General features: G+C 41.3%; 1 protein-coding gene across 3 annotated transcripts in view; it reads right to left on the reverse strand.

Annotated features, from left to right (window-relative positions):
• TRPM6 (transient receptor potential cation channel subfamily M member 6) overlaps nt 1-14,214 on the reverse strand; it is a 119,665-nt gene that overhangs the window by 12,264 nt on the left and 93,187 nt on the right. For all 3 annotated transcript variants that reach the window (XM_059724798.1, XM_059724797.1, XM_019478180.2), the window contains exons 31-35: nt 13,089-13,114; nt 9,841-9,891; nt 6,982-7,047; nt 3,085-3,371; nt 1,867-1,949 (exon numbers count right to left, since the gene is read on the reverse strand). In XM_059724798.1, coding sequence (XP_059580781.1) covers nt 1,867-1,949; nt 3,085-3,371; nt 6,982-7,047; nt 9,841-9,891; nt 13,089-13,114 — 513 coding nt within the window. The remainder of the gene's footprint in view (nt 1-1,866; nt 1,950-3,084; nt 3,372-6,981; nt 7,048-9,840; nt 9,892-13,088; nt 13,115-14,214) is intronic.

Below are 14,214 nucleotides of genomic sequence, written 5' to 3' on the forward strand. Positions count from 1 at the left end.
GCATCCCTGAAAGTGCAGCTCTGCTATTCTGAAGTGGAAAGCCATTTTCACTTTGATAAAACTTTCAGTTCTTTTATGAGCAGAAGACCGAATGTTTCTTGTTATGCTCTATAAAGTTCCTTGTAAAAGAAACAGTAAAACTTTATTGTAAGCACTCAGTACCAAATTATGATCTGCTTTACTAAATGAATACAGATGCACGGGGACACTCAAAATATGGTGATATAAGGGATTCTTCAAATGCAGTCTGTACTGGGCAGTATAAGTTAGTTCATATGCTTGAAAGGATTTCCCTTGACACATGTGGAGCTGCTTTAAACAGAACTTAAAGACTGGCTGTGCATTCCTTCTTGCTTGGTGAGGGTGTAATCCAGAGCCCACTTTAATCAAGTCTCATTCAAATACAGATGAGCCATATTGGACACTGTTCTTTCTAGGAATAAATGTTACCTGTAAGCTTGTATTATGTTTTGACTACCTACATTCAAACACATTTTAACTCGATCAAGCATCAGAGTCCATTTTTAATCTATTATGAGAAGGACGTTGCACAATATCTGACTAATACAGTGAAGAGAGGCTATGAGATATAGGTGATAGTCACAGTCAATTTATCTAAGGCCCCCTATACATGGAACAGGTATTTAACAATTAACTGGTTAATTGGGCAATTACCCAGAAAGCAGTTACACATGCAAAGTAGCTGTCACACAATAAAAGGTTCCAACCAACTATAAAGTTAGACCTTGAAAATGTGTACTAACTTTTTACAGTAAAATCCCTGATATCTGGCATGAAGGGGAATGGGGGGTGCCGGTAATATAAAAATGTCAGTTACCTGAAGGCACAGGGTTTCCGCCCGGATGCGGAGTGGGGGGAGCAGCGGTGACCGCATGCGGACTGGGGGGTAGAAGGGTGGCAGCGGCTGCACATGGAGCGGCAGCAGCACAGCATGGCGGGTGGCAGCAGTAGCACCCGTGTGTGAGCTTTCCCCCCCACCCCCCACATCCGCCAGCCAGAAATTCCAGCTACTAGAGTGTGCCAGTTAGTAAAATCCTGGATACCAGGGATTTTACTGTAGCTGGTTGCTATCCAGCTTTAATTTGCATGTGTAGCAGGGTCTCCCCTGCTGCTGGGAGCCCCATCAGCTGATAGGACTCCCAGCCACAGGGGTGCACCATGCCCTGTGAAAACCCCCCCAGACTCTGGGGATTGTGGCTGCCATGATCCCTAGGGCTCTAGTGCAGGGAAACCCCCAGAGCTGTAGAGCTACTACAGGGTGATCCCTCCCACCCTAGGGCTGGAGGATGACTGCAGTCTTCCAGCCATGGGGGATTTCTTGCACCCCTGGAGTGGGGGGAATCACTCCTGTGGTTATTGTGTGGGCCCAGGAGTTTCCTGCATCCCCAGGGCAGAGAGACTTCCCCTGCAGTGATCCTACAGCCCCAGGGATTTCCCTGTACCCTTGGGGTAAGCAGATCACCGCAGCGGGAATCCTCCAATCCCCACAGCTGGGAGCCACTCAACTGTGGTGCATGGGGCTCCCAGTCATAGGAGCCTGCTTCTTGCTGGTGAAGAGGAAGCCTGGAATTGGACTCCCCCTGTACAGGCAATAAGATGCAATGGGATCTAATATGCGATCCCACAATTGTGTCTCCTTCCTTGCTCATGTGGCATAGCAGGTGGGGCAGTTAGGTGAATCACATATTAGGTCCCATCACACCTTCACTTGCAAGTGTAGATGGGGCCTCACAGTACATGTGTTATTCTTGATTAAAACTAACTGACTTCATAAAGCCATTACTGACACACAATACGAATATAAAGTGCCTGATGAAGATTGCAGAAAGTTGTATTTCGCCTTACCTTGGGCTATAGGGAATGGTATGTGGCTTCACTTGGTTGAAGGTATATATCAATTTCTGAGCAGCCCTTTGCTGTTGTATTTCCTTAAAAAAGAGAAAGTGCCCACTTATGAGCATTGCTTTTATAAGATATCATGAATAAAGGAAGAACTCTATTGATATTGCTTACTACTCATAAAAAGGAAAGGATTTTTTTTTTCATCCCTCTCTCTTCAGCAGAGATCAGAGTAGGACCCAGAGAGTGTTGATTGACAGAACTGAGTCATCATGGCAGGAGGTGACCAGTGGCATCCCTCAGGGCTCAATACTTGGACCAGTGCTTTTCAACATGTTCATCAATTACTTGGATTTGAATATTAAAAGTGAACTGGCAAATTTCGCTGACGACACCAAACTATGGGGGAGCATGGTAACACTCGAGGACAGGCTGGCAGTACAGGCCGACCTGGACAGGCTTGAAAGGTAGCCAGATGTCATTTAATATGGAGAAATGTAAAGTGCTCCACCTGGGGAGAAATAATCCACAACATACTTACAGGCTTGGCAGTGCCAAAACCATAACTGAACGAGACCTAGGTGTCATGATAGACAACAAAATGAACATGAGCCACCAATGTGATGCCATAGTGCTATGACAGAGCTAATCAAACACTGGCATGCATCTATTGAGGCATCTTGAGCAAGGCTAAGGATATCATCCTCCTGCTCTACTCGGCCTTGGTGAGACCACAGCTGGAGTACTGCGTCCAGTTCTGGGCACCGCACTTCAGAAAGGATGTAGAGAATCTTGAGAGAGTTCAGAAAAGGTCCATGCACATGATTAGAGGCCTAGAAACCAGGTCATATGAGGACAGGCTGAAAGACTTGGGACTGTTCAGCCTGGAGAAGAGAAGACTCAGAGGGGACTTGGTGGCTGCCTATAAGTATATCAGGGGAGCACATCAGGGCCTGGGGGAGCATCTATTCACCAAGTCCCCCCAGGGAGGACAAGAAATAATGGGCATAAACTGATTGAAGACCCCAGCAATCTTTCCTGCCTAAGTGCAGTGGGCCTGCACCCGATGATCTGTAAGGTCTCTTCCAGCCCCTAACATCTATGAAACTATGACACTGAAATTTCACAACAGATCACTCCAGAGAGGAAGAGCTTACATGTAGCAATACATTTCGTACATGGCAAACAGGGTTGGACCATTTCCCTCCAGGTATATATACTCACTCTGAGGCAAAGGTGTTGCACTGTACCATCATGAAATATCTTTTCCCATGTTTGAACCACATCAGGAAGAAAAGACTTCACAATGAAGATTTGGCCCAATTTCAACACATCCTTCTCAGACCAGGTACAAATGACTTTCATGGCTCTACGGAGGCCACCATCCATCTCCTCATGAGATAGGACCTGGATCATTGCAGCCATCCCATGCTGTGACCAGGAAGACATGCTTTTATCTAGGTTCAAAGGTGAACTTTCTTCTAGTCTGTAGATTGTCACCTCCTCTCCAGCTGTGGTAGAAGGAAGTTTCATTTATACATATCACAAATCTAACACTATTAGATACTTATATTTTCTTACCCTATATATATAGCTTGCAACTACAAAATTTCACAAGAATACCACCTATGTTACTCAAAGAGAAACAACATGACTGAAATGTCTCCTGTTTCTTCTGCTGTTTCTTCTAACTAAACTTCTGGCACATGCAGCAGGCCATGCACTACTCAAGTGTCACTGCAGCTCAATTCTGGGGACATCAGTGTGATGTCTAGAAAACGGTATTTAGAGGTTTGCTTTTGGGAATTGGTTTGTAAGTAAATATAGGTGCATTAGAACAACAGTTCAGGGCAACAGCAAGAATTAATTGATTTCTACAGACTTGATTCTCTCACAGTTTCACACAGCCTTCAAGGCAGACAGGGTGTCTAACTAAGACAAGCAACAAGCCCAATGGATATACACATAGTCTGGGAAATTGTAGGCATGTACCACACTGTTCTATACAGGGCTGTCCCTAAGGGGGTGCGAATTGGGCTGACCACCCCGGGCCCCACACTTTGGGGGGGCCTCACAGGGCCAGGAGGAGCAGCCATGGCGACCAGGAGGAGCAGCTGCTGGCTTCGTGGCTGCTTGGCACCCTCCTCTCCCCACTCCACTGCCAAATCCAGCACATCTGGCTGCTCAGCACCCCTCCCCTCCACTGCCAAATCCACTGCCGGCTTCCTTGCATTTGGGGGCGGGGCTCCACACAGGCTGATCTGCCCTGGGCCCCACACCCTGCTCAAGTCGTCTATGGTTCTATAACATGAGATAAGGTGGCACCAGCTCACAAGGCCCAAGAGTGGGGGCCTGAGCTTTCTGGTTTTGGGGGAACAGATCAAATCAGAAGAAGGCCCAGAAAGCCCAAATTAGGATGCGTGTATGTGATAGGCTTGTAAAACAAAGAAATATGCTGATAGAACAGAATGTGGACAGTATGATGACCACAGAGAGACCAATCAGCGATAGCCATGGATGAAGAGTCATCAGGACGGAAAAAGAATACAAAATCAGAGACTTTAGAGCAAAGTGTCCCCATCCCAGTCCTGTAGAAAGGTCCCTGAGAGGGGAACCCAAGGCACTATGGACAGAGGGTGCCAGCACGTCTCATCCACCCCACTGTGGGGTTGAGGCGGGGGCATGGGTCTCAGCCTCCAACCTCCAGGCTGCTGACATCTGACATTCAAGAGAGAACCTTTTCTTTTTCTTATTTTATTATTCTTTTCTGTTATCACCATGTATCAATAAATTTCCCTATTATCAAATTGAAAAGTCGTGGTTGGTCTGAGAGTTTTGGGTACCCCTGGAACAAAGCATCTGGTTCCTAAATCCAGTGCCAGCACAGTGGGGCACGGAGATTAATTCTTCTACACAAAAAAACTGCACTGATTTAAAGAAGATCTTGTCAAATAAAACTGTGGTCATGTTCTTTTTAGTGGCTTTTCCCCAGTGCCAGCAGTTTTCCTGGTTTGTAGGGATGTTTGCCATCTAAAGCTTTTTCTTTTTTTCTTTTTTTTTCTTTTTTTAAATACCAGCATCTGATCAATAATTGACTAAAAACAAATATGCTGAACCTCTCTCCTACTTTTTTTCCCTCAATTATTATGGAAGAAGAATGTTAAGCAAGATTTATTTTTATCCTACAGAAAACAAATAATTAAGATTCTTGGCATTCATATATTTTTCCCCTTTCTGTCTTGCTAACCAGAAAAGAGTAAACTGGGCATAACAACTATAAAAGCAAAGGGCTGAATTTTGTAATCCTTATTCAGATTGAGTAGCACCTGCAGGTATGGAAAAATATACCTTTTAACTGCTTTAAAAGGGGTGGGGAAATGCCACTTGGAAGCTGTTATGATCGAACTGTGATGCCTAAATGATCCTATAGCAGCGAACATTCACTAATCATACTCAGTTCAAACCCAAATAAAACAGTGACAAAATTTGAGCATTTTTGCTACTTTTATCAACTTGTATCATCATGAAACATGCAGGTTTCATGTAAAAGATGATACCTTTGATAATGATACAGTTGTTGCATCTGTTTATACCCTTAGTCCATGATAAACCTCATTGATTACAGCTGGCCTACCTGGGAAGTAAAACACTACTAAGCACGGGTAAGGGAAAGTAAATCACTGTAATACACTGGAACCAGCGAGCTGTCTGAATCTAAAAGCATATGTTCTTTCCTTTAATCTGTACAGTTCTGTTTTAGTATAAACTAAAGGTGTTGGGAATAATCTAAAACAAATAACCATGGAGATATAAATTTATTCTAAAATTAAGAATTGGACCTTCTTTATAAGAATTTCTCTGTCATCTCTCTTTTCACAAACTTTCAGCAAGTCTACCCCAGTCAACAGCACTATTCTTGCAAACAGAAAGTTTCTCTGGAATTTCAAATCAATTACCATGCCATAGGAAGACAGTATATATAATTGTATTCTGCCCTTTACCTATTCACTGTTTTCTTCTGTGAAAGCACAGATTTTGAAAGCCCATTTTTTCCTTTTTTGTGACTGAAATTATTTGCAGAGGCAACTGATAAAACATAGATGCATAAACACCTGACAAGTGGCCACAGAGAAGTACTTAAACATCTAACAATGCCACTTACATGAACAAATAACTGAGATCACCCAAAAAAAGACGAGGCTAGGATAGAATGAAAATAGTGGATTTTAACTCCAGAACAAGGAATAACAGCCACAAGTTGTTGGAGAGTAGGTTTAGATTAGACATCTGTAGGAACTACTTCACAGTCAGGGCGGCTAGGATCTGGAACCAACTTCCAAGGGAAGTGGTGCTGGCTCCTACCCTGGGGGTCTTTAAGAAGTGGCTTGGTGCCTACCTTGCTGGGGTCATTTGAGCCCAGTTTTCTTCCTGCCCAGGCAGGGGGTCGAACCTGAAGATCTACAAGGTCCCTTCCTTAGCCACATGTTAATTTAAACAAAGCAATGTAAGACTGATAGAAGAATAAGACACTTCATAGTAATATAACATTTTGGAAATCTCAACATTTTATCATTTCGTCATTTGGCTTTCCTTTGACAATTTAATACCTAGAAAGGTATCTAAATATTCTGAAGACCAGAATGTTCAGTATGCTCATAGTTTCATTAATTCCTTGCAGGAACCAGTTTTCAAGTCATCTGGTTGTGTTGGAAACACTAGCAATTAGCAATTGTGAAACCTACTTCTGAGAAAAGGACATATAACTCAAGCATCTGGTGTCAGATTTTCTGTTGATGTAAACTTCTGTGGATCCATGATGTCTAATCCCTTCCATTACATTAACTCTATGGAATTCTATGGTGCAGTACCTTTTTTTTCTGGTAGATTTGATATATGTTGTTCCAGGTGCAGGAAGAGTCTATAGTATACTTCCAGCTAATTCCTGTTGGCTTTTTATAACAAGATCTCTTAATTTTTTAATTAAAGGAGTCATTCCTTTCAGAGAACAAGTGTATTTTATACATATTTAAATGAATTCATCCTATGACATTTCTTAACTGCTTTCTTTTAAAAAATGTTGTTAATAACCACCACCACCCAGAAAAAGAAGCTGGCCCTTACCAAAGAGCTGAATTGGTGTAAATGGTATGGTCTGAGCAAGCCTCATCAAATTGTTTCTTTCAACAGCTGAAAACAAGAGAGAGAGTTCTGCTGTATCAAACTTCATCTATATCTGTGACATCTGCTTCAAAAAATCAATTGACACTGCTTCACTGCAATATTATAAAATTACTTGAAGAGGCAATTGATAGACTATAGACAACTGATAGACACAAACACCTGATACATAGCCACAGAATGGTACTTAAACATCTAATACCTTGATGCCATAACATCTAAGTGCCAGTGCTGCCCCCGTGCTGTAACCTCTAAATTCCAACTAAGCATTTAGGAATTAACCTTCACAGAATCCAGGCAACTACAAAGTACTATTACTAGGCCCCTGGCACACATTCTCTTAATGGCATGATGGGATCAGTTCCCATATACACGCATGGCAGGATGCATGATGTTGGGATTGGGAATCAGATCCAAGTTCCAAATAGGCCACAAAATTATTCCACTAAATAAGTATAGTAATTTTGAGGCTGGTTTCCATTGTGCCTTAAAATTGAGTGTGTGCCAGGGTCCCCACCAAACAACCTGATGCTGGCCTCATTGTGAGGCCTGAGACTGGACCCAGTATGGACCTAGAGACCACACCAAAGTCTCAAACTGGCTCTGGTGCAGTCCTAGAGTTGAGACCAGCAAACAGCTGATTGTCAGCTCCAGTCTTGGGACCCCATCAGAGTCTCAAACCAGCTCCTTGCACTCCTGGGACTGAGACTGACAATCAGCTGGATCTCTCAGCTCAGACCACACCAGAGCCAGTTGGAGACTGTGGTATGGTCCTGGGGCAGAGACTGACAATTGACTGTCGGTCTCAGTCCTGGAACTGCAAAGAGCTGGTTCAAAATTCCAGTGGGGTCCCAAGGCTGGAACCAACAATTAGTCGACTATTGGTCTTAGCCCCGGGACCACACTAGAGCAAGTTCAAGACTCCAGTGTGGTCCCAGAGCTGTACTGGAGCTGGTCCCTGGGCCTACCATGAGGCCAGCCTCAGGCTGTTTAGCAGGGACCCTGCCACACATTCAATTTAAGGCATGATGGAAATCAGCCTCAAAATTATTATACATATTTAGTGGAATAATTTTGTGGCTTCCTTTATCAAACCATTAATTGCCTAAACATGTATGTGGAATACTATTTAAGACATGATTCAGTGGTTAATCACGTCTAAATGTAACGTCCACCACGGGCCCTGAAGTTCACATGTTAAGGGAATAAGGCACAGAGCCAATGAAAGTGATTTAAGTACTACAACACTGAGTACTGCAGCCACAAACTTGTAGATGCCTGGCACCCTAAGTGCAATTCAAAATCCTGTAAGGTCCCTTGTCTCCCTATACTGTCCATGAAGAGAGTTAGGTGCCTGGGATGCTTTGTTCTACGAGGTGGGCAATAAAGCTTAAAATTTGCTCAAGCAGAAACAGGAACTCAACTCAGGTCTCCACCTGCTGGGTGAAAGCTCTATAATAAGACTATTCTACGTCTTGGGGTTGACCCCATTACCGCCACCTGAGCTGGGTTTTGAATGAAAATTGCTACCACTTCATTGTGTGTGTGGTCTAGTCTCCTCGGCATGCGTATATCCAGATCAAAACTCCCTGTAGAGAGGGGCAAAGGAATGCTTGGTTTCTGGATCCCAGTAAGATTTATACCTAAGCTAGGAGTTGAACTGCTCAGCCTTCTCAAGACTGAGGTGCTTGTAGGCAAGCACAGAGGCAGAACATCTAGACAGCTTTAATGTCAAAAAGCAACTCTAACATTAGCAAATGGGGGAGTTCAGGACAGTAATTTTGGATTGAGGAGGCTAAATTCCACCCAAGTCCTACTTTAAGTGCCAGAGCTTTTTGGGGGATAGCTACAAAATACGTCAAACATCATATAGGAAGTTGTGGTAACAAATACCACCCTAACTACAAGGCCATCCTTGAATTAAGCCTGAAAAAAATAGAAATCAGAATCCCCTAAAAGCATATACTTTTGTCATACAATCCTAGTGTGTGGTAAAAATACAAGCTGGTTAAACAACATACATAAATAGATACTGGGCAAATTAAAGTGGCATAATATCATTAAAGTCGATGGAGTTGTACCTGTCCATTAAACAAACAAAAAAAAAATCAGATACTCTTCAGTATGAATATGGCATACTTTCAGCATTACAACCTAACAACACATGTTTATCCGAGGTTTCCTACAAAAAAATCTAAAGTAGTATGGACAACAGGGGCATCTACTGGCAAGTTCTGGTCAATTCTCCAACTAATCCAGATATATCCCTTTGTAGAAATCTATATGCATGCTTAATTTAGGAACAAAGCAGTATTGTGGGAAATCAGTGTCCCATGATTTATTGACACCACAAGGTCAGAAGCATATAAACTTAGAGTTAGTCCAGGTCAAGTAAACTGAAGACATCTACACCTGCAGTCTGGAAGAAGGGGGCAAGTGCAATAAATGCTGTACTTCCAGACTAGGAAGCGACAGCTTTTAACAAACCAGTGCAGCTGTCTTCTTCCAGGAATTATTGTTCAGTTCTTTACATTTTCTTTGATTCTGAAATTGAGCTGCTGAATTCTGATATCTACCTTTTTTTCCTTATAATTTGTCAACAAATACCAGAAAAGAAATGTCTAGTACAGAGATGAGGATAATTTTTCATTTTTTCATTGTAGTATTAGGCACAAATTAATATACCACATAGGCAATAGTTTGACTCTTCAAAGTGGTAGCCACAGAAGATGACAGGGAAAGAATTAATGTGCTTGCTAATGGCAAAATTACTCAACTCTCATCCAGGGGCCTTCTGCTTACCTGAATAATGATAATGCGGATCCTGTGATGTTTTGAAGCAGGCTAAGATTTCTGTAACAATTTTAAAGGATCATTATGTTAATTATTGTAGCAGAGATAAATGTATGATTCTGAATCCCTTCCCTTCCAGTTTGTCATGAAACAGATTAATCAGAATTACTGTCTCAGCACTCCGAAGAGGGTACTTACTAATAGACTTTAACTATGTTATAATGTACGGTATGTTGGCAGTTCTCAGTCATCAATGTAATATAGCCATACAATTTATTTATATAGGGAAATGGAGGGAGACTAGCAATATTAACCTCAAGGACATGTAGTTTCTCAGAGCCAATTACACCTCTGGGATGTTAAAAGCACTTTGCTGTCCATCATGCTTCACAGCATCCCAAAGGCATGATTTTTCTAACTCCATCCTCAGTCATTAAGCATTCCATTAACTATACTATTATACCAAAGTTATAATAATACTGGTCCATTAACCCATGACATCTAAAATGTTGTAAAAATATAAACAGGCATATAACTAGTTGGCTAGATAAATAAAAAGAGACACCGCTAGGTCAGATTTGATCTAAAATCTTTGTTGTATGAAAAGAAGCTTTTGTAATATCTAAATTAAAAGAAATGTGTTTATTAGTTCTTTTGTTCGATGAAAATGATTGGTTATATTGGGAACGGGAACTATGAAATCACATTTCTCTTAAAACATTATACTATTTATGTAAGAAATAGGATTGTTATAACTGAAGGAATGCCCACACCCAACTTAGCCTATAGCCTGGTGGTTAGAGCACTCTTCATAGATTTGAATCAGAGAAAGCATTTAAAACTCAGTCTCTTACATCCTGGCCAAGTGCTCTAACCACTCATCTATTGTATTAAGAGTGGCTGCAGATTGAAAGGTGGTGGTGGCCATTGCTGCATTCTTTTTGCAGAGCCATGTAGTAGGTATGCCCTGAAAACTCCCTCCAGATCAAACCCTCTAAAGGAGAGAAAGAAAAGCTGGGTATGTGCATATGTTCACTGTACCTAATCTATGATTTAAGCCTCCGTCTGGGGGTGGGAGGTGTCAGGGAGCTAAAAATAGGGGGTCGGGCTGAGGTGGGGAGGAAAAGTGGAGCCCTGGGGCCAGGGTGAGCAGCTGGGCTTTCCTAGCCCCAGGTGTGCTCCAAACATGTACAGACATTTAGTAGATCAAACTAACTCATTCCCAATCTAACTTAGTTAATCTCCTCAGTCCCTTTTTGTCTATTTAGCCTCCCAAATGTCTCTACAGATAAGCACTTATATTGACCTAACCCTAGTTAGATTGATCTGTGTGTAATGCCTGCATGTATGCCTAGTTTCTGAATCCCTAGGTAAGCATCAAGGTGTTAAAGTCCCAGGTCCCAAGGTAAGTATCAAGCTGTTAAAACCTGTCTTGAGCAAAATGCTTCTAAAAAACCATTCATGTTGAAAATGTAGGCACCTACAGGTTTCAGGGCCAAACCTTATTTCTAAGTGTGAACCTATTCTACTCCGAGTCCCTGAAAAACTCATTCAATTAGTCATTACTCAGTTTTTTAAATGTGCCTTTATCCTAGCCTTAAAACCAAGTGACAAAAAATAGTGAGGAGGTGGAGGACACACCCATATGTTTTTATGTTAATAGTTTTTCCAGGGCTCAAGCAAGGTGGAATAAGATCATGCTTAAAATGCCATAAAGGGGACACAGAATTTGGATCTAATCAGTCCTCTCAACGTTATGCAGCAACTAAGAAGGGGTTGTGAGATCACAAATTTGGACTTAAGTGTGCAAGGCCTTTCATAAACTTAACTCAGTAACCTTCCCCAGGCTCTACAAAATGATGTTTACTGGTAACAGCTATGGCACAGATGAGGCCTCTGGCACACATTACACTTAAGACATGATTAACCAGTTAATCACATCTTAAATGATTACCTGGCTACATGTTCAATCACTTAATGGCATGATAAAACAAGAAATAATCCACAAAGTTATTACACAAAAAATGTGTAATAACTTTGTGACTGGCTCCCTTTATGCCATTAATTGAACATGAGGCCAGGATGGGCCTCCCAGCCACAGGGTATGCCTGGAAACCTGGATCAGCTGAAGGCTCCCAGCTGCGGGAGCCTCATACTTGTCAGTGGAGGGGGAACCTGGGGTCATGATCCCAGGGTCGCCTTTACCAGCAGTAAGGTCTGATGGGATCTGATGCTTGATCCGACAATCACACCTCCTACCGTGCATGTACCACATAGCAGGAAGCATGATCGTGGGGATCATGTATCAGCTCCAATGGCCCCTATACTTGCACATCTCCCAGGGGCCTGGCCTGAAAGTTAAGGCAACAAGGCAGGATCACGTACAAGAGACAGGCAGAGAGAAAATATTTGGGGTTGTAAATGACCCCACCTGAAACACTCTTTTAAAAACAGACAGTGAACACCAAGTGCCTGCCAAATAGTTTTAAGGATTTTTTTTAAATCTGCTTTTAGGGAAGCTTCCATTTTTTCAAATTAATCAGCCACTGAAAAATTCAACTTGCAACTGCAATATCTACAACTGGCAGACTCCAGGAAAAACTGAATATAAATTTAACTAGAAAAGAGGGTAAATATGTGTGAAGCTGACTAGCACTGTTTTTGTGTTACACTAGTATTATTCTTCAGATGCTTGAGTACACATCAAAGTTGCCTGAAAACATATATCCTCTCTTGGACACTGGACACAAAGGGGACCCAAGTCCTCAAAGACTTTGCAACCTGAAGAAAAATCAGCCACAGAATTCCACCCAATTTAGCCTCTGAGACATATTTCTGCTATTGAAAAACTCCAAGTATGGTCAGAAGTGAAATGACAGTCTTCATCCCCAACTATAGCTGAAGTTTCCCACTAAACACAAAGCCTCTTTGATTTCCAGGGATAGAATTCCATCTCTTTCTTTATAAATGTATCACCATTTATTCCTGCTGAAAAGGTGTGGGCTTTGTAATGTTGCTCAGAGCAAAAAAGCTTGAATATTCTCTGTAGGACATTATAATTAGCATATGTAGAAAATACCTTACCAGACAATATGTAGTTACTATTCTTCATGTTGGCTGTTAATTATTCTTAATCCTCATCCTCATCCATCCCTATGATGGATTAGTTTCCCCATCTACTTTTGTACTTCAGCATAGTGAAAACAGGATTTACAATAAAAATTACAAAATAAATAGTAAATCAATCAAAAACTTACTGTCTATTCCATCTGAACTTCTCAACCTGTTTAAAAAATAAGCAATTGAGGTTTTACTCAAAAAAATGACATGTCAATTTTTCTTGTGATTAAACAAGCAATGATATGAAGAGATTTAAACCATGTTATTGCTAAACTCAAAAAGATTTCATCTCAGTGTTTAAACCATAGTAATCATTAGCAGAAAGCATTTGTTGCAGTGACATCAAATTAAATCACTGGCTACTAAGTGACAAATCCTTTCCTTCGTCTTTCCCCCTCTGTTGTTTCTATTGTCCTGTGTTTATAATTCTGTGCTATTGTCGGTCTTGTTTACATAGTAATCAAAAATGTTGTTTAAAGAGCACTTCGAATCAATAAGATATAGCATTTGTTTTAACATTTTAGCTGGTTGTGGCACACTGCTTTTAATTTATGCCGCTGTCCTCTACTGGGTGAAATGACTCTCTCAGTTTTTGGTAGTAGCTTTGCATTGTATTAGCTATAAAAAGCAATTAGCTGTAAACTCAAGTGTTACTTATCATTGTGTTCTTTCCCCCAAATGACAGAATTCTAGACAAGTTAACATGACTCTTCTCTCACACCAGCATAAGTCAAGAATAGCTCCACTAGAGACATGTCTAATGTTAAACGGGGGTAAATGACAGCAGAATTAGCTCAAGTATGCTCTGTTCCCAAATCAGCCTTTGTGCAGTTTGGCTACTGTCTAAAGTAAGTACCCATGAGCCATTAAAAGAGCATGACAAAATCATGCGAGATGTGACATTGCCTTATGCCTATTCTATGAGACATGTTGCTGAGACTGATGAATGCAAGAAAGAGAAGTGGCAAAAAGAGGGGGAGGAAAAAAGAGAAGAGCAAAATCTATACCTGGAAGTACCACAAACATTAAGATAATTATCAAACAAGCATGAAAAAAAATCAAGAAATTTGAGAAGTAAACAAAAAAGTGAGAAGACTTTTTTAACCAGCATAATTTTATTTTATATAAATAGAGCTTAGCTGCTACTGAAAGCTCTTTATAAAAAAGTTAAAATGTTTTGCAAATGCAGACAGACTTACTGCAAAGAGTTGAAGCAAATGATTTTAAACAGACAGTGAATGCCTTGCAGTAGCAGCTAATATT

This window comes from Alligator mississippiensis, chromosome 3, assembly GCF_030867095.1.
Source record: "Alligator mississippiensis isolate rAllMis1 chromosome 3, rAllMis1, whole genome shotgun sequence".
Lineage (NCBI taxonomy): Eukaryota > Metazoa > Chordata > Crocodylia > Alligatoridae > Alligator > Alligator mississippiensis.